This window comes from Harpia harpyja, chromosome 1, assembly GCF_026419915.1.
Source record: "Harpia harpyja isolate bHarHar1 chromosome 1, bHarHar1 primary haplotype, whole genome shotgun sequence".
In the NCBI taxonomy this organism is placed as follows: domain Eukaryota; kingdom Metazoa; phylum Chordata; class Aves; order Accipitriformes; family Accipitridae; genus Harpia; species Harpia harpyja.
The window spans coordinates 24,306,135-24,331,592 of record NC_068940.1 but is presented as its reverse complement, the minus strand read 5'-3'; the positions used below and the strand labels follow the sequence as shown (position 1 = coordinate 24,331,592).

The following is a 25,458-nucleotide window of genomic DNA, read 5'->3' as shown; positions in this document are numbered from 1 at the left end:
GACACTGGACCTGCAGTATATTTGGAAAACTGAAAATGAGCACAATTTGAGAAGGTTGCTCAGTGCTGAAAATGCTCTTGAAAAAATAGAAGATTAAGGAGAGAGAGAACATACCGCTCCTTAAGGAGACAGGTGTGGGGAAGATGAGTAGATTATATAAACACGGATGAAGAAAATAAATGGCCAGTCAGCTGTATGGCACATGGGAATCTGGGCAATATGTTGAATCACATGCAGAATGCATCATCCTTCTGAAACTGTTGAAATCTGGAAGGTTGACAATGTGGTTTCCATGAAATATAGGTGGGAAGGACTCCACTTTAGCTGCTGCTGGTAAGGTGCGGTGGTTTGCGGTGCTCACTTTGCAGCATTGTGCTTTAAGAGAAATACACACAGATGGGAGAAAATTCAATGGAAGAAATAGGAGAAACTGTGAATATTAGTAATGTAACTAGGAAGAAAGGGCCGAAATTTGAGAAAATGCATCTGAGAAATCCTTGCGGAAAGAGTGGAGACCTCTCATTCTTCACAATCACTAGGAGAGGGGCAAGAAACAGCTTCTTGTATGAGTTGGGTAAGAGCAAAAACTTAGAAACTTGATACGGTGACAACACTGGAACAGGCACCTCAGTGAACTGAGTAATAGCTGTCCCTGGAAATTAAGAACAGGGCAGACACGCACTTAGGAGATGGTTTAAGTGTACTTGGTGTACTTGGAGAGAGACGAGAGAGCTCATCCAACTCCGTTTCTCATTCTGTACATTCTTGATTGTAAAAGGTTGCAAAATCATGCAGGTTTCTCCGCCGAGCAACCCTTTCCCTCTGGCATACTTGACCACTGCAGCCCCACGCAAGGTTGCACAGTGAATTTTGTTCCAGCTGCCTCTTTGCTATCATGGGCTCTCCGATTCCTCCCAGCCTCCTGGAGCTGGGAGGAACTGAGATGGTAGGGTAAGTCAGCCTGAGAGAAACGCTTGAGGATGTTTGCGATGTGGAAGACGCTGTTTTGTAGATAACGCATTTTCTGGGACTTTGTCTGTGCCCAGGGCCTTAGAAGGCAAATGGCCTGGTTGCAGCCTGCTGTCCTAGCTAACTCCTTTTCCTTATCTCCTCTAAGGGCACACAGCCATTTTTGACATCTGTCTGTCAAATTCACAAGGCTCTCCTTGAATCAGCCTGCAATGTTCCCCCTGTAGAAGCCTGTCAGCTGCTTCTGTTCCCCTTTGCACGGTAGACTGTAGCTGCTACAACCATTAAGCTCCCACTTTCCCCAGTCTCTGTAAAAGGAGTACTTCCTTGGCATGCATGAAGTTGATGGTATTGTGGTAAAAATATATGGTCTGTACCCATATTGCACTTAGTAAAATATGTAATATCTATGCAACACTGTTACCGAAGAGATGCTAAGTAAGTGACATTTCTGTACTATGCATAAATGCTTCTTGCACACATTATTTTGCATCTAACGTTTTAACAAAAATGCCAATTGCTTTTTATTTTTCTCAGCTATACTGACTTTGCAGAGCCTGGGCATAGTTTGAGCATAATTTGAGCATAATTCTTGCCTTAGTTTTGCTAAAAACCTCAGTGGTGACAGTGGATCAACACAAAGAATCCTTTTTAGTTGTCAGATAAGAATCTGAAGTTTGATATTTACCAAAATTTTAATTTTAATTTTGTTAACTTGAGGAGCTCAGTATAGGGATTCACTTTAAAAAAGGCACACCCACGATACCATAGTGGAAAGTGCAGTTGAATGGAGTTGCACTTTAAGCATGGAAAATGGTTCAATCTTAAAAAGTCCATGCCAGGGTCCAGACGTCAAGTGTCCCATGTTAGTGTGCATCGCTGGACTAATGAAAATACAACATCGTTTTCTCTCTCTGGTTCTGAAATTGGAGACTGCATATTGTTGTCAATGCCAGAAGGAACAGAGACTAGATCTTGGTTTAAATCATATATATTTAAAGGCTCTTTTCCCCCAGATGTATGTATTAATTGGGAAACAAACTGGGGAAAAAAAAAAATCCTTTGAAATAAACCAGATTCCTAATGGAATAAGAAAACTCCCTCCAGTGCATTTTCTCCCTGTGTCAGCTTTTATAGTTCTGTTTCTGGCACGCATCTTTTGAGATTTCTTTAAAGATTGTTAAGAAATTTTCTCTTACATCAACAAACAATTTTCAGAGCCCGAACAAAGCTTTAATAAAAAGCATCTTGCACAGAAGATTGGTAGTCAGGGAGGGAAAGGGCCAAAAGAGGTTGTAGGGAGGCAAGCACAGGGCTGCTCTGTAATTTGTTTTTTACTTTCTAAGATCACCAAAATGTAAAACTGCATTTCAGGCTTGTAAACAATCGGGTTTTTTAGGAAGGAAATGCTTGTGTAGGGCATGCATGTGTAAAGATGCGTATTGAGAACTGCAGTCAGCAACTTCATTTGCACTTGCAGGGTTGTGTTTAGGAATGTCACGCTGTCATTAAGGTGCCCTGTCTCAGACTGACTCAGCCTGTTAGCTAGCACTCAGTAAATGGTGAAGAACAAAATCTGAAGGAAACCCTTAGAGGCTCAGATAGTGCTATAGGAAGCCCCTCCCAACAATACTTGAAAAGCCTGGAAAATCTACAGTAGACCAAGTGTTTTGCTGAAGCTTTAAATGCTAGCAAAAAGCTTTCCAAGTTTTTACTGGCAAAAAGCTCCTGGACTCACCTGCTATTTTTTTTCTTTTCCCCTTAGGGGTGTACAATGAACAGTAAGTGGGAATACCTCTGTACAGAGTTCAGCTGAGCTACCAGCAAAATTCCTGTCTGAGAGCATATTGCATTACAGGCTCAGCAGACCAGTAATGCTCTCTGGAGTCTCTTGTTTAAACATAATGACAACACTACAGTCTTTTTCCAAAATACTTTGGGGTGGGGAGACAGCGTGTATGTGTATGTATGTGTATGTATTTGGAAGTCCATGCCCCAAAGGTGGAGGGAGCAAGTTTCACATGATGCACCTTCAGGATTGAAGGTAAAGGAAATACAGGATGCACATCTGGAACTGCTATACTAATGAGAGAATTAAGAGAGCACGAAGCAAGCACGGAGCATACCCATAAAACAGAAGGTCAAACCTTTTTTAGCTCTAGGTCTAAGTTAAAAAACACATTTTGGTAACTTATTACACACCCGGAATGTCTAAGGTATTGATTATTCACAGGGTGCCCAGGAGTGATGAAGGAATGCCGCTTTTGATCCAAAAAGAGCGGAGATTAGCCATATTAGCTTGGTGCTTTGATCACCAAGGGAGGAGGGGAGCATCACTGAGTATTAAATGCTTTTTTATACTTAGTAGGAATGGAGAGTGGGGAAGAATGTAACTCTGCAGAGATTTTCAGGTGTTTTCAACAATAACTGTCTAAAAATGTATGTTTTCAAAATACGCTGGGAGACTGTCTTACAGGAGGTAATCATTTCCACAGTACTAAAAATTGTTCATAGCAGATGTTAAAAAATGAAACTTTTTGCTTTTGATTTTAGTTCCATCTATTTTGTGGTGTAGAAACAAGTGTTCGTTCTGCGAGTTTATATCATTTTGTTTTCCGTTTTTGTGCTGGTTTGTGTAAAAACCAATCAAACACCAACCAACCAACCAAAAAGCCCAAAGCAAATGAAAAAGTAAAAGGAAAGGAGAAGAATTCACAATACCAAATATATGTCTTAGTGGAAGATACATCCAGCACTTGAAAAAATGTGTATTCTTTTATACTGGAAGCATCCTTGTCTTAAAATCTCAAGAAAAGAGCAAAAAGTAAAGGCTCCAAGTCTGCCACATCTTCTGCACATGTTTAACTTCAGGCACTGTCATTGGTTTTGGTGGCAATGTGAGGGAGGTCAGACATATGGTAAGTCCTTGCAAAAATTAATCTAGGGCACTGTTGCCTGAGTGGTTTGTGGAGTCAGTGCTTGTCTGCAGGAGCCTGGCTGCTGCTGGTGTTTTGGGGTTTTTTTTTCTCTCCAGCTGTAAATCTCATTTTTAAAGTACTGGAGTATACCAGACGCTTTCCAAATAACACTCCTCGATGCAATTATTTGCAATAGCTGCCAGGAGGGTATTAGGAGGTCTCAAAGGGGAGCAGAGTGTCTGCAAAACCCAAAGATACGGTTCTTGCTCAAAAATACACCAGTCCCTGGGTTAGGTCCACATAGCCGTAGCATAGACTCAGAAGCCTTGAAGAAAATGTTTTTCCTGTCACTTGTTGAAATACTGCCTTTCTGTCTAAGTAAAACAAGATACAGAAGAAGAAGAGGGAAGGAGCTGGGTAGTGTAGGTTTTTCCTACATGTGTAATACACTGATTAAATTCATCTAAAATGTACTTAATTTAAAAACTCTGCCTAAACCCAGATTTGGGCAGGTTTGTTAAATGCATTTCTGGCCCTACCCTGCTTAGCCCGTATCTATGCTGTCACAGTCACAGAGCTGTAGAGTCGGTGTTACTTAAGGAGGTGGCTTTGCACGCTTCCCTGACACGTCTGAACACTGAAGTGATAGCAGAAGATTTGATATGGAGGAAAGCTTGGTACTCTAAAAACCACTGTTCTTACTCTATTCGTGATATTTGTTATTCTACTGGGCACTAAATTGTGGTTCCTGTTTTCATCTCTGGATGGTGCTTTCCTTCATAAAGAATTTCTGTTGAGATCAGTGCTGAGAGGTCGGAGATGGAAGGAGTGTGCTCAGCAGCAGCATTCATCTCTCATGCAGTGGTTAGATCTTGTGTAGTGTACTGCTGAAATATCTCAGGGTCTCTAAATGTATTGCCCGTGGCATTTGCTTGACTATCAAAATTATATCCTAGTTGTCTTCAGTCTTTTACTCGCTTTGCTTGGGGAGCTGGGAGCGGGAGTGGAAATGACTCGTAGGCAGCAATGTTAGCACAGGGGGAAAACAGTTGAAATAATCTTACAGCAAAGGCAACCTTTCTTGGTAGCAGAGGCCCTTTATTTTTATGCCTGTTCTTTGCCAGTAAAGTGAAATAAAGAAGGTAAAGAAGTAACAAATTGTTTTGTGTGGGTTTTTTTGGGTTGACTGCTTCCAGTGTGACAGTTAGCCCTACCAAAAAGAGCATGTAAATGTTGTGCAACAGCTCTGTAACAAGTTTCCAGGCATGCTGTTTCTTCGTCACTTACTTTTCTGGGCTTGTTTTTTCAAATCCAGCTGAAGTTCACTTTAGTCCATTGGGAAGGAGTGATTTCTGCATGCACATGAAGAGGCACAGCCAACCCCCCTTCAAGAACTAGTCGCTGGGCTCCTGATTGAACTGCTGAGTCCCAGTTTGCGTGAATGAAAAATGAACTTCTTTAACGACACAATGAAAATAAGCGCTGCCCAGGTCTGGTGAAGGAAGTAGCATTTGCCTTGTGAGCTCTTCTTTGGCCGCCCACTGAACGGCTGAAGGAGCTGAGAGGTGAAGGACCACAGTATTCCTCCCCTAACAGCTCAGAGCTGCCTACGTAGTGCCAAGGTTATGGGCAATTACTCTCTGTCAAAAAAGCCTGCGACTCAAATGTACTCATTTCTTGCAGTGTTTAGCTGAGACTATAAAGAATTAAAATCCCTGGACTTCCACTGCCATCTCCTCTTCATTACAGGGCTCAGACCTGCAGCCCCTCCTTTGCTAGCATGGCTTTGACCGTGCATCTCTGTCATGTACCCACCACTAAAGCGACCAGTGCTTTCAGAGTATGCTCCGAGACAGATTTTGAAATACGCATTTCCTCACTCTCACTAGTAAAAATGACTGCTTAACCCCCAACAAACCCCGAAGCCCATCATGCTCCATTAACAAACGGGCTAGCGGGGTGCTGTGCTGCGCAGAGAGCGCTGTGTCCGCCCACCGCTTACTGAAACTGTATGTTTTGTCTTCCAGACTCCGACCTGAGCATGCGGACACTCAGCACACCCAGTCCAGCATTAATATTTCCACCGAATTCCCCCGGTTTCCAGAATGGCAGAGGGTCGTCGACGTCTTCATCCTCAGTCACTGGGGAAACTGTTGCCATGGTCCACTCGCCGCCTCCAACCCGTCTCACTCATCCCCTCATCCGGCTGGCGTCCAAGCACCAGAAGGAACAGGCCAACATAGACCGGCTGCCCGACCACTCCATGATCCAGATATTCTCCTTCCTGCCCACCAACCAGCTGTGCCGCTGTGCCCGTGTGTGCCGCCGCTGGTACAACCTTGCCTGGGACCCGCGACTTTGGAGGACTATTCGCCTGACCGGCGAGACAATCAACGTAGACAGGGCTCTTAAAGTGCTGACCCGGAGGCTTTGTCAGGATACTCCCAACGTATGTCTCATGTTGGAGACGGTAATTGTTAGTGGCTGCAGGCGGCTCACAGACAGAGGACTCTACACCATTGCCCAGTGCTGTCCAGAACTGAGGAGGCTGGAGGTGTCTGGCTGTTACAACATCTCCAATGAGGCGGTCTTTGATGTTGTGTCACTGTGCCCAAACCTGGAACACCTGGATGTGTCAGGTAACGGGAAATATTTCAGTACGGATGCTTCTGATTCTAAAAGCCTCGTGCTTGTCAAACCCCTGGCCCCACAACTGCACACCTCCCCTTTCTGTGTTGTCTTTCGAACACAGTACTGGTGAGACAGGCACTGCTAGAATCTCAATGCCCCAAATGCCAGCAGCACCTCTTGAGTGGCCGGGCCCCCTCCAATGGAGACGAGTTAGCAGAGATGGCCCGTTCAAAGAGCATGAATACTTTTTATAGATTTTTGCACAAAGCACCCTTACAAGGGCCCATTTTGCAGTCAGTGCTACATCATATGGTGAAGGTTGGTTACTTCAGCAAAATTTGTTTTATCTTTTCCATATATATATATATATATATAATTTATATGTAGATTATATATCTAATGTATATATCTGTAATCTGATAAGTGATTTGAGGAGGAGCTCAGAATCAGTGCTAGGCTTTTGTCTGGGTATAAATATCAATTGTCATCCCTAGCTAAACTTCAACATCCCCTTGTTTCCATTGCTATTTTCATAAGACTTAGCTAGCTTGCTTTTTTTATTTTTAGTAGTGTATATATTTGCTTAGTGGCTTTCTGCTTTTTCCTTTCACCCAGTTACAATGTATTGCTGCAGCTGTTTAGATCAGCAGAAATGTTTTAGCCAATTTTCCTCAGACGTGTTCTGGGGAAACAAGACGGTTTTTTCCCAAGGGCAGCCACACAGAATTTCCTCTCTGCAAATAGGTTGGCACATAATGGAAAGGATGCAGCCAAGCAGAGAACTGAAGTAAATTTGACGTTCAGTACTTATTTGTGGTCTCACTTGTTATCAGTCTAATCTTGTTATTAATCAGCCGGACCAGATTTGCCATTGCAGGGTGTCATGGTTTAACCCCAGCCAGCAACTAGGCACCACACAGCCCTCACTCAATCCCTGCCACCCAATGGGATGGGAAGGAGAATTGAATAAAAGAAGTAAAACTCATGGGTTGAGATAAGAACGGTTTAATAACTAAAGGAAAAATAAAATATAATAATAACAATAATAATAAAAAATATAATAAGAATAATAATTGTAATGAAAAGAAATACCACCACAAAATAAAAGAGAGAAATAAAACCCAAGAAAGACAAGTGATGCACAATGCAATTGCTCACCACCTGCTGACCGATGCCTGAGCAGCAATCCTCCCCTCCCGGCCAACTCCCCCCAGTTTCTATACTGAGCATGACGGTCTATGGTATGGAATATCCCTTTGGCTGGTTCAGGTCAGCTCTCCCAGCTTCTTGTGCACCTGCTTGCTGGCAGAGCATGGAAAACTGAAAAATCCTTAACTTAGGATAAACACTACTTAGCAACAACTAAAACATCAGTGTGTTATCAACACTGTTCTCATACTAAATCCAAAACACGCTGTACCAGCTACTAAGAAGAAAATTAACTCTATCCCAGTTGAAACCAGGACACAGGGGTACTAATGGCAACAAGCAGGACGAAGTAGGGATAGGAAGCAATGCTATTGAGTCACTGGTACCCAGATAAACTGATTTTTCCAAGGCTGCCTAACTGTTGTACGCTGATTTGCTTTCTTTTTTCTGCCTTTTCTTTTTTTAACTGATTTATCCAACTCTTTCACCTAATATTCCTAGGATGGCAGAATGTCACGGAAGGCATCAAAACAAATAGCAACAAATCAGAATTATTCACTTTTTGCGATTGCTCTCTGAAACCGCCAGGTGATAAGGAGTCTCTGCGGAACTCCGTGGGAGTCTTGTCCCATGGAGTCTTTTCGCAATGACCTTGCATATGAATTACTTATTGTTGGTATATACTGACATTAGTTCTGGATTGCTAACCACACATTCAGGTTGAAACATCTCCAACACCAGGAGAAAATATTATGTGCCTGTGTGATTTGGACCTAGAGCTACATATCACTTTGAAGGCTGGCTGTATCCCTGGCATATTTATGCTTTTCTTACTACATCCTCCAGGGTAGTATCAAGACTTGAGTGGCTCAAGTATCCTGGGCTGGGAGAAGGAGGACAAGTAGAATTGCTGAGCTGAGGGTGAACTGCCCTGGCACACCAGTCCGTTAGCTGACACTCTGAGTGCACTTGGGGGCTTGTAGGTGGCTGAAAATGCTTTGGTCCACAGCTCCTACTGATAGATATGCTATAGACCAAAGGTAGCTTTTTCAAAAGCAGGGAAAATGAAAAGATGATACCAAGTCTCGAAGTAGGTTCTTTTGGGGTCTGTCTTCATTTGTGGTTTCCCCAAGCCTGTTACTTTCAGATGGTGTCTAAGAGGTCATCAGTTTGGTCCAAAGTGTGTAGAGGGCAAGTAAAATACCTGTCTTCCTTGAATTTTGTCTCATCAACAGGACAGGAAAGTAATTTTAATCTCACATTTTTCTAAGTTGTCCTTTCTTTTTGGAGCAGGTGAGGGAAAAATCCTCGTTTTGAGCACGCTCAGAAGTCAGGGTGCTTGCGTTCAGACATGGCTTTTGCTGCATGTGCCTGCATATGAATTGAGGATGATTGATCTCTGGGGTCTTGTTTTGAGTCCACTTTTTTCGTTCAGGTGTGGGTAATTTTGGAAGATGTTTTGGAAGCAGGGTTCTGTTTTCCCCTCCTTCTGTCTGTAGTTAGGAGGACAAGGCTTGCACCTACACACTCAAGCAATTCTCAGGACTGAAGTGGTTCACCGGTTTGGTTTCATACTGAGCAAGAGAAGTTGGGTACATGTGCTGGGGGATAACGCTATACTTGTAGCTAGTTAATTAAAACCCAGTTCACAGTTGTACATCTAGTTGAATCCCTCTCCCCCTTGGATGGTTACTTGGCAGCAATAACATACCAAAATCTTTAATGTCAAAACCAGATGTTCATATTAACTTTTAAGAGTTTTCCACAATGTAAGTTCTGTCACTCTCAGCATCCACTTTGTGGGCAGGTCTGAGATATCTCTAGAAGTTGGTTGAGCTTGACTGCAAGTTATTATCTAACACACTAGCCAACATTTTTTTCAATCTGTTTGGAAGTTTCCCCTCCCTTTTAAAAATCAGTTATATTCTACTTTATGGAAAATCCTGTTACAAGAGCTTTGTTTTTACATTTTTTATTATTTAGGACAGAAAAATTGTTGCAGACCCAGGAACCTGTCATTTTGCCTAAAAATCAGGCAGTTCTATATCAACATGGACTTTTTCTGGTGAAACCATTTTGAATATCCTTCCCATGAAATATTTTACAGTGTAGCCAAAGTAACTAGACAAGGCAACGCTGAGCTTGTCAAAACAGTGATCACACACTGATGTAAGTGACTCCAACCCTGCTGTGAGACTTCTGACCCATTCGCTTTCTAACTGAGGTCATTAAAGCATTCCCCCTTCTTGGATCCTCAGCAGACAGAACTTTCTCCTCGGCCTCGTGGACCCTTCATTCTCACTTAGCTAGATTTTAAAATTGAATTCTGGTCAGCGTGTAAAATACCCAGACTGACTCCTTAATGCAGCAGCCTCCTCAGGCAAATGCGCTAGCAACAGCTACGTCAGGTCCAGCAGAACTCTGCCTGGGTGCCAGCTTCTTCCATGGAAACCCAGTTCAAGGATGAGGACTCCTATGGTGCATTTTGTATCACCTACTCCAAAGAACATATTAGAGGTGAAATTTTTACACCATTCATATTGTACTGCTTCCCTTTAGAAAAACCACTTTGCATTATTGAGCATGTATATAGTACTTATTTGAAGGCAAATGTATTTCCAAAGATTGCACCATAACATAGATGGATCTGAAGAGGAAATTGCAGCATTCAGTTTTAAGAAAGTGTTGTTCGTTGAACAAAGTGCTTTGCTTCAAGGTCCCAGAGCTTCTGTGTGACCTGTGGACAATTTGCCTGTTTCATTGTGTGAAGCCTAAGGCAAAATTTGCATCTGTTCAAATAAATTTGAAGCCTAAATTAAAGACCCAGCTGCAAATTCAAATTATGACTGTAGAAATCTAATTGCAGGTGGCAAACTGTTTCAAGTCCATATCCCATGCTTCTTACAGCATTTGTGTGAGCCCACTGGGTTATCTCAAGGGAATTTTTTTCCTTTTTGTTTTTAAGAACTGAAGGGTATTCATACCTTCCACTAAGCCTGTTGTATCACGTGGTATGGGTTTGAGTCATTCAAGTTTTTGACGTGATCTCCATACCTTGTCATGCTCTTTACTTCCAGTCTACAGGGTTTGTGCAGAACTTCTGATACATGGAGCTCTAAGGTCGTCATCCTAACTTTTCTGGCTTTTCACGCGTCACTTCATCCCCACTGGCCAGTGTTCCAGCAATACAGAAAAGCTCTTTTTATCCCTACCTGAGGGCACCTCTTTAGGCATAAGCTGCAGAATTTGTCTTGGACATTTAAGGCTAAAACTGTTGGGCCTTTATCACTAACAGGTAGACCCTCCCTTCTTCCTTGCAGCTGTTTCTAGCTGCTAATGCAATGTTCCCAGCTGAACTTGGCACAGATAAGAATTTCCCTTCAGGAGCCCGAGACTGCCAGTTTGCAGTGCAGCAGAAACAGCACTTTCCAAAAAAAGCTTTCATTTACCACCATGCACAGAGTGGAGGTCAAAAATGGGGGAAGACTGTGAGCATGTTTTTCCCTTTAATCTAGCTCTTTATCTTTCCTTGCAAGGTCTGGTGTTTCTCTTGTAGTCTAGTTACCTCCATTCACAGAAAGACTTTCTCACTTGAAACAGTCCTTTTCTGTGTCTCTCCGTGTCCTCCTATGCCCTTACCAGTCTGTTGGCTCCTGCTGACTCTCCCCAGTCTCCTTAGGTTACCCCAATCTCCACCCTTCTGCAAGCACATAGTCTTGCCGTAGTTTTGCATCCTTCCCACGTTGCAGGCTTGGGCCTGGATTCACATCTGTTCTGCAAATGCTTTTTGGAGGGTGGGTGGGGTTTGTCTTTTTTATAATGGGGTTGGATGGTGAAAGAGCCTCTGATGTTGGTTTACAAACTCAGCCAGTCAGCAGTGAGACTGCCTCTGATCAAAAAGCTGCGTTGGGTGTCGTGTAGTACCACTTTCTCAAATTGTCACTGGGTTTATATTGCACTAAGAGATCATGGACTGTCCCTGGATAAACCTAGGATCATCATTTTACATTTGGTATATGGACAAAATTGGTCTGTCACTTTGCTGGTGCTCAAAATCCCAAAGCAACCTCACTGACTCCGGTGGAGTTTATTATTTCCTCTGGTGTAGGGACACATCACAGCAAATCCAAACTAGTCAGTCAGGACGATTCTGCTCTTGCAACATGAAGATATTTTCATCACATCCAGCATGCAATTTCATACCCACCTTTCTGGTCTTGCTATGTGATTTGTTTTCACCGCTTGCTTAAATTCGCTGTGTTTTTCCACTTAGGCTGCTCCAAAGTAACATGCATCAGTTTGACTCGCGAAGCCTCCATCAAGCTGTCTCCTTTACATGGGAAACAAATCTCCATTCGCTACTTGGACATGACAGACTGCTTCGTCCTGGAGGACGAAGGACTGCACACCATTGCCGCTCACTGCACTCAACTGACTCACCTGTACCTGCGCCGCTGCGTCCGCATCACCGACGAGGGTCTCCGCTACCTGATGATTTACTGCACGTCCATTAAGGAACTGAGCGTGAGCGACTGTCGCTTTGTCAGTGACTTCGGCATGCGGGAGATCGCCAAGCTGGAGTCGCGCCTCCGATACCTTAGCATCGCTCACTGCGGCCGGATCACAGATGTGGGTATCCGTTACATAGCCAAATACTGCAGCAAGCTGCGCTACCTCAACGCGCGGGGCTGCGAGGGCATAACGGACCACGGTGTGGAGTACCTCGCCAAAAATTGCACAAAACTCAAATCGCTAGATATCGGCAAGTGCCCTCTGGTCTCAGACACCGGCCTAGAGTTTCTAGCCCTCAACTGCTTCAACCTGAAGCGCCTGAGCCTGAAATCATGTGAGAGCATCACTGGGCAGGGCCTGCAGATTGTAGCTGCCAACTGTTTTGACCTGCAGATGTTGAATGTGCAGGACTGCGATGTCTCTGTGGATGCTCTGCGATTTGTTAAACGACATTGCAAGCGCTGTATTATAGAGCACACCAACCCTGCCTTCTTCTGAAAGAACACCCCACGCCTGTTGTTACAACGCAGTATTAAAAACACTGATTTATAAACACACGCTCCCATATTCAGTAATGCTGTCTTTTCTATAGCTCACGGGAGTCAGCTTTTCTTGTATGTTGTGGGTGAGGGGAGTTTCTCGAGGACTTTTTCGTTTCCTTTTTGTATGATCACTTTTTAAGGTGCGGTGGGTCTCCGTGGAGAGGCTGCCTTAATGCAAAAGCAATGAGTGCTCAGCATCCCCAGTGGGGTGCTATTTCCATAGCAGCCATGATCTTGTCCCAAGCTACAGTAGCTACCTCCAAAGGAAATAGCACATAATCCCTCCTTTGGAAATGCTACTAAGCTTTGTCAAATACATCTGAATTCCAGCTGTGCTTATGAAGCTGACTATGCAATACGTGTCTGTGTTCCCCAACTTCTTCCAATACGGCTGATAAAGCATCCCCTTGTCTCCAAGTAGTTTCTTTTTGGTAGTCATCCATTGTAATCCCTCAGGAAATACTGGGTAATGTTCTTAAACATACTTGATTGAAGCAGAACAAGACCTGCTGGCCATTGCCGAGCACTCTGCTGAGTGAATCTGGAGATTGTGCCCCTGCATGGATTCTCTTGGAAGGCCCACCTCCAGGTCACTCGTGCATCATCACTATTTGCCTTCATTTCTAAATCCACCCTCTCCTGCATGTGTAGTACCACCATCTGGTAGCAGATAGGGACTTCTGGGTCTGATAAGCAGTGTTATATTCACCTGAGTGAAGGAAAACAGATGAGATATTGGTGGCTTGGCAAAGGGAAAAGCCAGCAAATCAGCCTGAGAAGCTGCTGTAATTCTGCAACAAGCTGAGATAGCACTGTAAGTACACCAGGGACTCTCTGAGGCATCGTGGAGCAGCTTGCACGGGACAGTCCCAATTGCTGTGCTGCGCGGCTGTCACCAGAAGGTCTGTCTTTGTTCCTTCACTGTATCTCTTCAGCAGCCGTGGCACCACTGCAGTTGACACTCCCTGAGCAAACCAGGCATGTGCGTTGAGGTAAATTCAGTATGTGCCTTAATACACATAGAAACCCGACCCTTTTCTGTGGCATTCCAGTTCAAAGGACAGATGGCTGATCTCGAGACTTCAAAGATGTTAGATAACACCCTTGGGGGCAGAGGGGCTTAGAGTGTTATTCACATTAGATTTAGATTTTGTGAAACCTTGTTTGTGCGTGTTCCCTTAGGCTGGAGAAAAAACTGCTGTTCAACAAGGAATTAAAACGCCAGCGTTGCCCTCTGACACTGGGAGCCCCTTGTAGTCTCATGGTCACTCTTGCTCATGCAAGAGCAAGAGTGATTTGGAGGTTCCTCCATCTCATTGCCTCCTTCCCCAGAGCGTGTGGTCGTTCCATGGTTATTTTCTGGCAGCAGTTTCTCTGCATTTTCACATGTAATGCTCAGATCTGAGAGCCAGACACGTTAGGGGTGATGATATTTTCAGGCAGGCCCCCTGCGCCTGACTGACAGGTGAATTCATACGTTTAGCTGAAACGCTATAAATGTCTCAGTAGAGAACATAAGAAGGGAAGCACCGTGTCTGGTTTTCATAAGCAGTAGTTCCATCATCTCCAGACAACACTAATAAAATCATTGATATGAAGTGAAAATCCATATGCTCAAGAAAAATACATAACTGCTGAGGAAATACTTGTAGCAATGCTCTCTCAAATTACAAAAAAGCAATGGTTTGGACATGTCCCTGCAGAGGGAACTTGTCCTACTGCTGCAAAAATTCCTGTAACTTATGTATGTTCCACCAGTTTTGAGTTTCTTAACGTACAGGATGTCATCAGCTCTGAATTATAAATCAGATTGTACTAAAGCAAAGAGGGCCATGGAAAATGAATTTGTCATTGCTACTATTACTGGTCAGTGACTAATAGGGGGTGATACCATCCTTTGGCCAGTTACTATCACTTTGGTTTTCCTTTCTGTATTTTTAAAATTAGAGATTCTTCTCCAGCAAGTAGTACAGTATATTTTATCCGAGCCAGCTATACTCTCTGTTTATCCTTTATCTCAAAATGGCCCTGAGGATAGTTAAATGTTAAGCCCATTCCTGAGTATGGTGGGATTTTGAGCCATTTGCACTCAAGAAATATAAGGCCTCATTAGTAACATTTAACTGTTTATAAAAGAAAAAAAAAAGCTACTTTTCTGGCTATGCTAAATTGAGTGAATAGTGCTACGTGGTTTTTAAAGTTTCTAATGTTTAAATTGGCCTGTACTGTACAAATCTCACTATAAAGCCTTAATTTGCTACCAAGAAATAAAGCAATATATTGGTAACTGATGAGTGTGCATCGTCATTTGCACTAATTGACTAACTTCTGGTGAAAAAGAAAAAATTAAATACTTGTAAAACTTTTCTTGAAAGGTAGGTAGGTGAATGAGCACATCAGCACATCAGGTAGGTGGATGACTAGTAAAAAAGGAAAAAAAAAATGTTATAGATTATGACCTTGCCTATCTGTCTCTTTAAAATTTGATTTTCCTCATGTGGTTCTTCTTGACCCTGAAACAAAATCAGTAACTGGAAGTGTAATTAAAAGAAAAAACAGTATATAAAAAAGCACATGTATAAAAATTTCAGGAGGGCCTCTGCATTGGTTTAAAGACAAGTTAACATATTTGATGTGAAGAGTAAAATGGAATGACTGAAAAGGTAGAGCACTTACTAGTGCAGTGTTGCCTTTTGAATGCTCTAAAAAACCCACTCTGGGGGGCACTGGTGGAAAATGAATAAAGGTAATTTTTCTAAGCCAAACATTTTTAAGTGTATAGTCTTACATGATCAGAGTTGGCACTCCAAGACTGCTACTTATTGCAAGAAAATTTGAATTTAACTTATTGATACAGCTTGCCTGTTTTGACTTTTAACCTTTTTCCTATGTCTACTTGCAAAATGACACAACCAGAAAAGAAACTGAAATAGTGCGTGTGGAACCGAGTTTGCTGGAAAGGTTGCAATATGTGACTGATGTGTCTTCGTTCCAGTTTGGGATTGGCAAAGACTATAAATTTCCTGAGTGAAAACATTGTTGATTCTTGAACCATAAAAATGGGGCACAGGCACTGAGGCTTCTTCTGCTCTGCAGTAGCATGTGGTGATCTCTTCAAAGAAAGCAGCAATGAATCACGTCAGTCAGGCTGGCATGTTGTTTATGTCTTTGGAATAACTTGTGTCCTGCAGAGAGAGGTCTCTTAGAAAAGGTGCATCTAAACGACCATGCACTGTGATTATAACTAAAGCTCTGTATCTAGGTATTCGTCCTTCTCATCCCCTTGGCTTCTGTAAAAAGTGGAATTGCATTTTTCCCTTTAGCAGCATGAGATTGATGCGAAGTGCAACACTTTTGCCTTTTTGAGCTATGCTCATCTGGCTTCCTGCAAAATGCAAAACAGCTTCTGTTGGATGTCTTGGACTCAGAACCGTGGTCCAGCCTGTAACCTTCAGTAGTGGCTTACGTGGTTTCTGAAAACTTCTAGCCTTTGAACTGGAAAATTAAAAAGCTAGTAAAAGACCTAATTATAGCACTAGGCTTGAAGCAGGTCCAAACTCTCATTAAAAAGAAATACAGTGACCATTTGGACTGCAGACTGGCTGCCCCACAGCTGCCAGTGTTAGTTTAAAGGGGAAAAGTTCTCTGACAGAGTTGGTGCATGGCTCCTCTTCCCCCAGTGTTCCCCAGGAAAGTAACCTGCCCTCGGTTTTTTATAATTTTGTCAATTTAGCTATCCGTGCTGAAAATTCCCATGCTGGGCTTTGAAAATGTTAGTTGAAATGGTTCATCTGGTTCTGTAAATAAAGCTAGGAGGAAATGTCATTTCACTCATGTTAAACTCCTGCTGACCTTTCCTTTGAAAACGGTTCATTGCTCTTCATCTCCTCTAAGGCCTTCGGAGTGGAAGCGTGAGCCTTGCCAGGAGGTCAGCTTTGGGACAAGGATGTGTCTTACTGATCTCCCCGTTAAAAATTCACCCAAATTTAGCTACGTTACATGTCTTTGAACATCTCCAACTCCGTGACCAGGGAGAAAAGGGGCACGCTCAGATCTTTTGGAGCTTGTAGTCTGGTGAGGCTGAGATTTGGCAAAGCTAAGAGGCGTTTATCACTCTGGCAGTGTGAAGGAGGAAATGACCTGAATTATATGGAAGCTGCCTGGAAAGTCAGGGCAGGGTTGAAAGATGGGGTTTTGAGAACTGGGACAAGAAGAAGGGTGAAAGAAATTTCCTGGGCAAGAGGGACTGGGACTGAGGTGAGAAGAGATTGAATGTTTTTCAGGAAAGAAACTGGCGCTGGGTTTAAGAGAGGTGGGTTTGTGTGACTTCTGGAGCAGGGAGAGTTGGGCCAGAGAAAGTGCAACGTACTGAAGAAGGAAGTTTGGGGCAGGAGCAGAAACATGAAGAAAAGGAACTGAACATCACAAAAATACAGTACACTCCCTCGGCGAAGGCTCTGAGAAAGGCTGACAAACTGTTTCAGCGAGGATGCCGTAAATTTGAAACAGCCTTTCAAAAATGAAATAGTAATTTTGCATTTAATGCATCCAATATCTACCCCTTTTTTGTATTTTGTGAAGCCAGAAAAGTCTTTACAAGCACAACTTCTGCCTTTACCAGCAAAGCTATACGGAGGCCTGAGACGTTGTCAACCTCAGTGTCTTGTTCCTGCCTTTACACCTTTGCGCAAGGTAGGTCTGTAACATCTATGCTTCCTTTGGGATTGTATTTCAGCAACACCAGCTGTTTGGCTTTGCTAAGGTGCAGGCGTCAGTGTGGAGCCCAATTCGTGCCCTTTTGATGACTGTCAAAGGGCATAATTATAATAGGTTTGAGTTACTGCCAGGCAGTAGACATCAGAATTCAAACTTAGCTTAACAAAAATACATTTAACTGAACAGCATTACTGCATGCTATTAAACAGATTATATCAGTTTTCTCCATAAAATAGCTGAGGGTGTTTATTTTCATGCACCCCTGCTGCACAGCTGTATGCTTCAGAGCAGGTTTTTCCTCTATTTTTGTCTTCTGTGAAAACTGGACAGAAACATCAGGTCATTTTTCCCTTGTCCTCTGGATGATCACAGAGGCGCGCCTGAGATTTAAACTAGTTAATGGAAATCTTTTCCAAGTAGGCTCTGCTAATACAAATTTAAAAAAATATTATGAGTGCAACAATCCAGTTGGCCATAGATATGTCAAATTAAGCCATTATAAATATAAAAGTTACTAAACAGGCACCAGAGGGACCAGAAGGAGGGATCTTTTTAAAAAATAAAACCCCCGAGCTTTTATAAATGACCCTGACACTCTTAATGCAGAACAGAAATCTTAACCGTTCCTTCTAGCACTAAAGATACTGTGTTCTTTGGGTTAGAATAGATTAGTTTTCCTTTGTTTTTTAAAGAAACATTGCATGCTGTAGCCTCAAGCTCACATAAATAGTAGAGATGGAAAAAGTCATCTTAAAAAGATGAGAGAGAATGCAAAGAATGATTTGTGCCAAAAGGAATGAATATTTTTAACAGTTTTGTGTTGCATTGCCTGTCTTTGATGGCTCCTAAAATATTTTTTTAAAATCAAGTAAATGGCCATTCTTGAGAAGTTTCCGTTACTTCTTGAATATACTCCATTCATGTGACTGCCTCAGCAGATAGACATCAGAGCTTTAGAAAAACTGGATTTCTAGCTATAAAAAAAAAAAAGTGTAGCTAATTTATTGTTTATAATTTGCCTTATCAAGTGTTTTCATATCTTTATCACTTGTCATATAAAGGATATATCCTAAGCCTTTATCAGGACAACTGAAGGAATATTTCTATATATTTATTAATAACAAATTACATTTTTCTGACACCCAAATCTTGCTCTAGTTGTCTGTTCCTGGTCTACTGTATGCTGTGAAAATACTTTGAAGAATAGAGCTTTATTTCTGGACTTGAATTACACTGTGTTTGATGTCTCTATGGTCACATATCTCATGTGGTAATATGGTTGTTGATGCGTCTTTTGTGACATGACGCTGCAGAGTGGCTACCTGCATTTCCGCATGGAAATAGCATCGCCTAACACATGACGTGTGTGACACGTAACAGTTGTCAGAGCTCAGATCTCGTGTGACGGGCTGTTGGGGGTCTGAAAATGGATGGGTATCCACAGTAGTGTCAGTACTTTTGTAGCGATTCATTCCTCAGCTGCGTGAAGCACCTTCTGTTTTATTTGGCATCAATTACAGAAGCAAACTCTAACTTCAGCACCTGCTTTGCTGAAGGTAGCAGAGCTGCAACCTTTTCTCCGTACTGTCCTTTCCGTTTCTCTTCTGCCCTCAGAGAGTTACCCAAGCTCTTGCGAGAGTCAGACGTGTTCTGCCTACGTAGTCATGGATAATACAAATGATGAGTGGCTCAGTATTAACAGGAGGAGTAAGGCCAGTTACTTGGCCGGCAGTCCAGGTGATGGACTGAGGAGATTGACTGCAAGTCAGTGACCACTCAGTGGCCAGATCTTGCTCACGTTTCTCAGTGGAGGTGGGAAGTCCGTGCATGAATGTCAGTAAATATGATGCTTTCCGACGCTTGTTCTTATAGTGATATGTAGAAACACAAGATGAATCAGCTGGGGGGGATCCACATAACCAAATCATTAAAATCATCTTTGTTAAAGTAGCATAGTAGAAAATCAGGTAACATCTGTCATGAACCAAAATGGCTTTCACTGACTGCCAGTACAAGACTGAGCTGCTGGTGAGTTTTCATAACGTAGTAGGTCATCACGCAATGACGCTGCCGAGGCCACACCGGGCCGGGCTTTCTCTCTCTGGTGTTGTATTCCCGTACCTGCACAGCAGAGAAATGACCCAGACTTTCTCTCTCTGTATCTGTCCCCCAGGTGACAGGTAAGTTTCAGTGGTTTGCTTTTTAATCTCCCACGAACTCCTGTCCTTCCCGCTCTCTCCCACCAGCTGATGTGCTGGGGAACCATCCCAAGGGCCCTCTCTGAGCAGGATCCGGCCGGCAGGTATCACCTCCGCTGCTGCCACCTCCCCGCTCGGGCTGACGGCTTCTCTCGCTGCTGAAGCTTGAATCCTTGCCGGCGTTCCCTCTAAAATGTGGCTGCCTCTCCCTTTTCCTTCCCTTGAGATACGCTCACCACAAAAAGCTCCCTTTCACACTGGCAGGGGAGCGGCGGTGTCACCGTGGTGGGACCCACTGTGTTCTCCAGAGCCCAGAAGGAAGGGAAAGCTCCAGCAAGCAAGGAGGCACTTCATCTGTCAGGACGGAGAGGAATGTCCTGGAAATACAGCTGCCTGAAAGGGCCTGGGATGCAATGGAAAACCTGGGAAGGGTTTTGCAACAGTACGTTCTTGCTGCCATGGCATCACGGCGTTTGCGTGGTTGTGTGTGCAGGGGGACCCGAAGTCTTAAAGCAAGGAGCCCACTGTCAACATCTCACGAGTGAAAAGGGAGAAGAAATGCCATCCTTCCCTGTGGAGCTGGGTCTGAGAGGGAGGGAAGCTCTGGCCGGTTGGGAGGGGGCTCTGGGGTGCCCCGGGGCATGCCAGGCCTCATGTCAGGTGTTTGGCAGCTCGAGTCACTTTTTTAATTTAAATGCTATTTGTTAGACACTGGACTTGCAAATGAGTGGAAAGTCTGCTTGGTGTGGTGTGGCCGGGTGAGGCATCCATACTGCAGGGGCTGTCGGAGCCCTGGCAGAAGCCAAGGATAGAGAGAGGAGAAAAGGGTCAGGGTGTCCTTCTAGAAATGTGCGTTTTGCAGCAGGGGCTCTCCTGGCATCCGGACGGGCCTGATTTTCTCCAAAGAGTTTACGCTGTGCAGGGTCTGCTCAGAAGCAGCAAAGGGAGCCGTGACAAGGCAGGTGTGACCGTGTCCTGATAAGCTGAGGAGAGGTTGCTGAAGATGCAACACAGGCACATGTTAAGAGACTCCAGGCTCACCCACCAGCTTATTTTTGTAAAAAGAGAAGGCGGGGGGGGGGGCTGTGTGAGTTTTTTGTTGGTTTGGGGTTTTTTAAATAATTGTCTTTTAGAGTGGCTTGGTATTTACCATCTGTAGGAGAAACTCATTCAAAAACTCTGAGACTGGCTTATCTTCAGATCGGAGGGGTTTCTGATTTCTGAACATTGGTTTACTTTTTTGTAAGGCAAATTGATGAAGGCACAAGAGGGCCTGGCAGCCTGAACCTTGGAATTCATAAATTTCTGGTAGGTTAAATTTGAGAGCATGATAAAGCAGCCTTCCCTTCCCTGCCAAAAAATAACAAAAAGCAAGGGAAAATTGCACCAAAACACCCAATAAAGAGAGTAAAGGAATTCAGGGCTGAACTGGAAATGACAGTGTGTAATCTCTTGCTTAAAAGATATTTTCTCCCACAGGAGTCAAATATGGTCCTGTGAAGCTGAAGGGTAAATTGAAAGCTATCATAAAGGTTACATACAGTGAGCACATGGATATATGTGGCAGTAGGGAGGAATCGACACAGCTTTTCTACAAGAAATCCTCCCATGGGGTCAACAAATATGGGGGGGACCTGTCAAGCTGGGGTGCTGGGGGCACCAGAAGAGGTTCGAGGACAGCTGCTGTGCCTGGCATTGCAGTGTGGGCTGGGATGCTTCATCTGGAACAGAGATAACTAAGGTGGGATATGATGGGTACGACAAAGGTCACTGAATCATGGACAGTTTAAGGGCTGAAGGGACTGAATATTTACCATGACTACTAGTTTAAAAAAAAAAAAAAAAGTTAGGGGGCATCAAGTGAAGCCAGCAGGTAATAGGTCCATAGGAAATTTAAGTAGTTCCTTGTTTGCCATGTGTTAAAGCCTTGGACTCTTGCCACAGGGTGTTGTGGATGCTAAATGTTCACATCATTTAAGAGGAGACTGGACAAGCTTGTGGAGCAGAAGTCTGTGTGCAGCTATTAAATACAACAGACAACCTCTGGCTCGGGAAACGCCTGAGGCACAAAGTGTTGGAGGCTGGCAGGCTATGCTGGGAAAGTACGCTTGCTCTATTTTTGTGCTTCTCTCTAGGCATCTGGTTTTTGGCTACTGTCAGACAGACTGTTCAGCTACACGGACCTTTTGTCAGCAGCTGTTTTCATATTTTGATATTTGTCTCGGCCGATCCCTGACAGAGAGCACATGCTTACTTCTTGCTTGCGATGCCGTTAGTCAGAGTTGCTCAAGGTCCTCCAAATTAAATATTGTTTGGCACCCTCTTTTCTAAAATCCTTACACTCCAGAGTGGAAAGCCCAATCTTGTTGGGAGTTAACATCCTCAGCTATTGACTCTCATGGGAGTAGGTGCTTGAACTTTTGCTGGGGGCTCGGTACCCTGCATATTTAGGCCCTATTGCTGCAGGCTGCAACAAAAGTGTGTCTGTATTCAGAATAGAGAGCAGGGGAAGGGGAACATTTTGTGGTCCCTCAAACTCCTGCAAGTTGGGAAGCTGGTCACAGAGACACGCTGCTTTTTCAGGTGTCTCTCACTCCTCTCATCTACAGGGAGAATTTGGGAAATCAAGAAACCTCTTGATTTCTTTAAGACAGCTGTGCTGCATCTTTGTAATCAACACCAGAATTTGCCTGTAGCCTCTGCTCAGCCGAAGGAGTTTAAGCATCTCTGCTTCCCTTTATTAATTTTTAAGAGAGCCTGCCAGTTGTGATAATTTCAGACGCAAGAGGCTGTATAAGGGCAGTTGACTGCTCAGTCAGGTATTCAGCAGTATCCAAACAATGGGCTCTGATGCTTGACATCAAAATTTAATCTCCTTTAGATGCCTGGAAGCCAGAGCATGACCAGTGAACACAGACTTGGTACAAACTGTACCGTCCCTAAGTGGCAGTTCGTGGCGGGGGGTGTGATTCCCAGACTCATCTGGAGGAGGCAGAAATGCTATCCAAATTGGCAACGCAAAGTCCCTTCTCTGCTTCTTCAAATCCTTTGCCTACTTCTGGCCCTGGGCCCACACAAATACCCAAACACAGCGAGGAATATAAACTCGCAAGGGTCTCAGCTTTCATAATATGACTAAGTTGTTTTGATTTAAGAGTGCTTGTCTTGCCAAGATTGGAAAAAATGAGTCCATTCTCTTCACGGCTGGATGTCAAAGTACACCCAGGTTTTCAGACAAATGCCCCAAATGCGCTCACTTAAATGAACAACTGGACCAAGACTTGAGTGTTGGAGAACTTAACTCTTTCTTTAATATTGTTTTTAGGGAACCCTGGAGAAAAATAGGAAAAGTAAGACCATTATCAACCTAAGTTAAAAATAGAGCTAAGAAGATGGGGAATCATGTCTTTTTTCTTATCATTCCCTTCTGAGGCCAACAGACAAGTTTGGCTGCTCGGGGTGCTGTTCTGGAGGGCACAGAGCATCGGCAACACCTGGAAGCAAAGGGGGAGGAGGGAACTACGGCGCTACGAGAGGGTCGGCTCCTTGATCTGCGCATGTCTGAAGTCACCCACATTAAACTAAAAAAAAAATGTAAAAAAACCCATGCATACAGAATTACTGTGCTGACCTTAGAGTACTGAGACAATATTTGAAACAATCCTGGACTTCACTTAATTTTCTCCACGGAATTTGCCTACAGTGCTGCAGTACTTGATGCGTTTAAGAGCTTTGCTCAATTTGCCCCTTTAGCGCAGACTGCATGAATAAAAGGTAGAAACAATACTGCTGATATTTAAACATATTCTGGATCTTCTCTAGGCTCATCACTAACTACTCCTTGCTGCGTAATCTCAGCCTGCCTGCCTTTTTTTTAATAAGGTGTTCTTCCTGTAATACCCTTACAGATTAATTTAAATGTAGACTCATATTGGGGAAAATCATAGCAGTGTAGAGCAGCAGTTTGCAGGGAGACCTGTCACTGCGAAAGAATCCACACATTTGTGGATTCCTGGCACATTTGCAGGCCTACATTTATTCCTTATTAGAGCCGGAGTTTCAGGAAGAGTGTTAGACCAAAGGCTCGATTTAGTTGTCAAAACACAGGTACTGGATGCCATTAGAGATGCGCGAGGGTATCCAAGACATCTACAGAAGGCTGGCAGGGATGAGACAGTCCCCGAGGAAGACTTCTGCCCTTCTGCATCGGCAGAGGGAGGCCAAGCAGATGCCATCAGGCATCTCAAATGCCTTTAGTTGTCCTTACTTAAGCAAACACGCTTCTGAAAGTTATAGGGAAGATGTTTGTGGTTGGTCAGACAGGCTGTTCACTGGACCACAAACACACAAAAAATAAACCACAAATGATTGACTATACAGGCAAGTATAGAAATGACTGTCATGTGAGGGTATGATCATTTTGTAATGCTGGCTTGCCGCAATTTTTGTGCAAATATTTATTCTTGGAGAAAGGACAGTTTGGGCTTCCTTTTCAAAACCAAAATGTGTCTGAAGTTTAAAAAAAAGAAAGAAAAATATGAGAGACATCTTAGCTCTTTACCGGCCAGGCTTTGCTGAAGGTCCCTAGGCCCCTCTCTGGGATTCGAAGGAAGAAGTCATCTCAAACTGCAGCACTGGTTCCAACCCCGGCTGAAGGGAAGGGGATGTTGAGTCACAGTCTAGGAATCACTGAGGACATCCTAACACCTAAAATAGCCGCGTGGGTACAGCCCCACTCTGCTTTCAGTTCTGCCATTTAGCTGCCGAAGAAACAGCAGCTCGCGTTGGGCCCTGGGGCCGGAGGAAAAGACGTGGAGCTGGTTGCGCTTTGCCGTTACGTTCGGGCTCCTCTCCAGCCCTGTGTAGCTCGGCGTGCCTTGCCATGGCCGCTGCGAGGGCCGGGGTGACGAGCGAGACCTGCAGGGCTTGTCCGAATTCTGGCCTTGAGCCCCAGAGCCTAGCGCGGGAGAATCCCAACTCATCCCCTAACCGGGGGACCTCCTCGCGGCGAGCTCCAGGAGGGCTCGGTGTCCTCTTCTCCCATCGCAGGTCTGCGTGGTGAGCGGAGGGAAGGGAGGGATGAAGACCTGAAGCCCAGCTGAGTTTTTGAAGCAGGGACCATTGTGCGGGCTCCAGCGCGGAGGGGCCTTTGCTGCCGGCGGCCGCATCATGTCGGTTTGCAGCGTACCCGGATGCCTGAAGGTGTTGCAAGTGTCTTTTCCTGCATTACGTTCTACAATGGGATGACAATTTGCACTGCTGCCCGTTTTTCAGCACTAAATAATTTGCTGTTAATAGTCTTTTTGTTCTGGTTGGTTGTTCCCTCGGTATTTTTGCTGTGGGTTCCCCCCCTCCCCGTCATCTTCCCTGCTTGTGCAGTGGCTTTCACACCCTACCTGCTTCATTTTGACTTAAAATCAGCATATTTTTGCTCCACCTAGCAGATGCCCTGAAGGTCTCTCAGAAATCCTTCATTTTTTTTTTACTTTTCCCTCGGAAGGCCAAACTAGGAAGATTTTACCATAAACCATTAACTGCATGTATAAAAGAGGAGCCAGAGCCTTGCTTTCCATGATTTCAGACTATTAAATGCTGAAAGCTATCCCCCAAATGTTTTGTTGGGGTTTTTTTTCCACTAGCTACAACAGTTGATAGATCCTTTGCAAGTAAAGGCTGGTTTGTGTGGAAAAATCTGGCTGCTGATGACAGCATGAAATTAATTTACTTTTGTTTTGCGCATGAATGTTTTCCTGTAAAACAGTCATCCTGGATCATTACCCAAGGTGAACGATTCATGTGAAAATGATAAATGTTTGTGCTGAA

General features: G+C 43.9%; 1 protein-coding gene across 3 annotated transcripts in view; it reads left to right on the top strand.

Annotated features, from left to right (window-relative positions):
* Nucleotides 1–15,012, top strand: part of FBXL7 (F-box and leucine rich repeat protein 7) — a 193,191-nt gene extending 178,179 nt beyond the window's left edge. For all 3 annotated transcript variants that reach the window (XM_052781375.1, XM_052781382.1, XM_052781392.1), the window contains 2 exons: nucleotides 5,915–6,526; nucleotides 11,941–15,012. In XM_052781375.1, the coding sequence (XP_052637335.1) occupies nucleotides 5,915–6,526; nucleotides 11,941–12,677 (1,349 nt within the window). In that variant the 3' untranslated portion in view covers nucleotides 12,678–15,012. The remainder of the gene's footprint in view (nucleotides 1–5,914; nucleotides 6,527–11,940) is intronic.
* The last annotated feature ends 10,446 nt before the right edge of the window (nucleotides 15,013–25,458 follow it).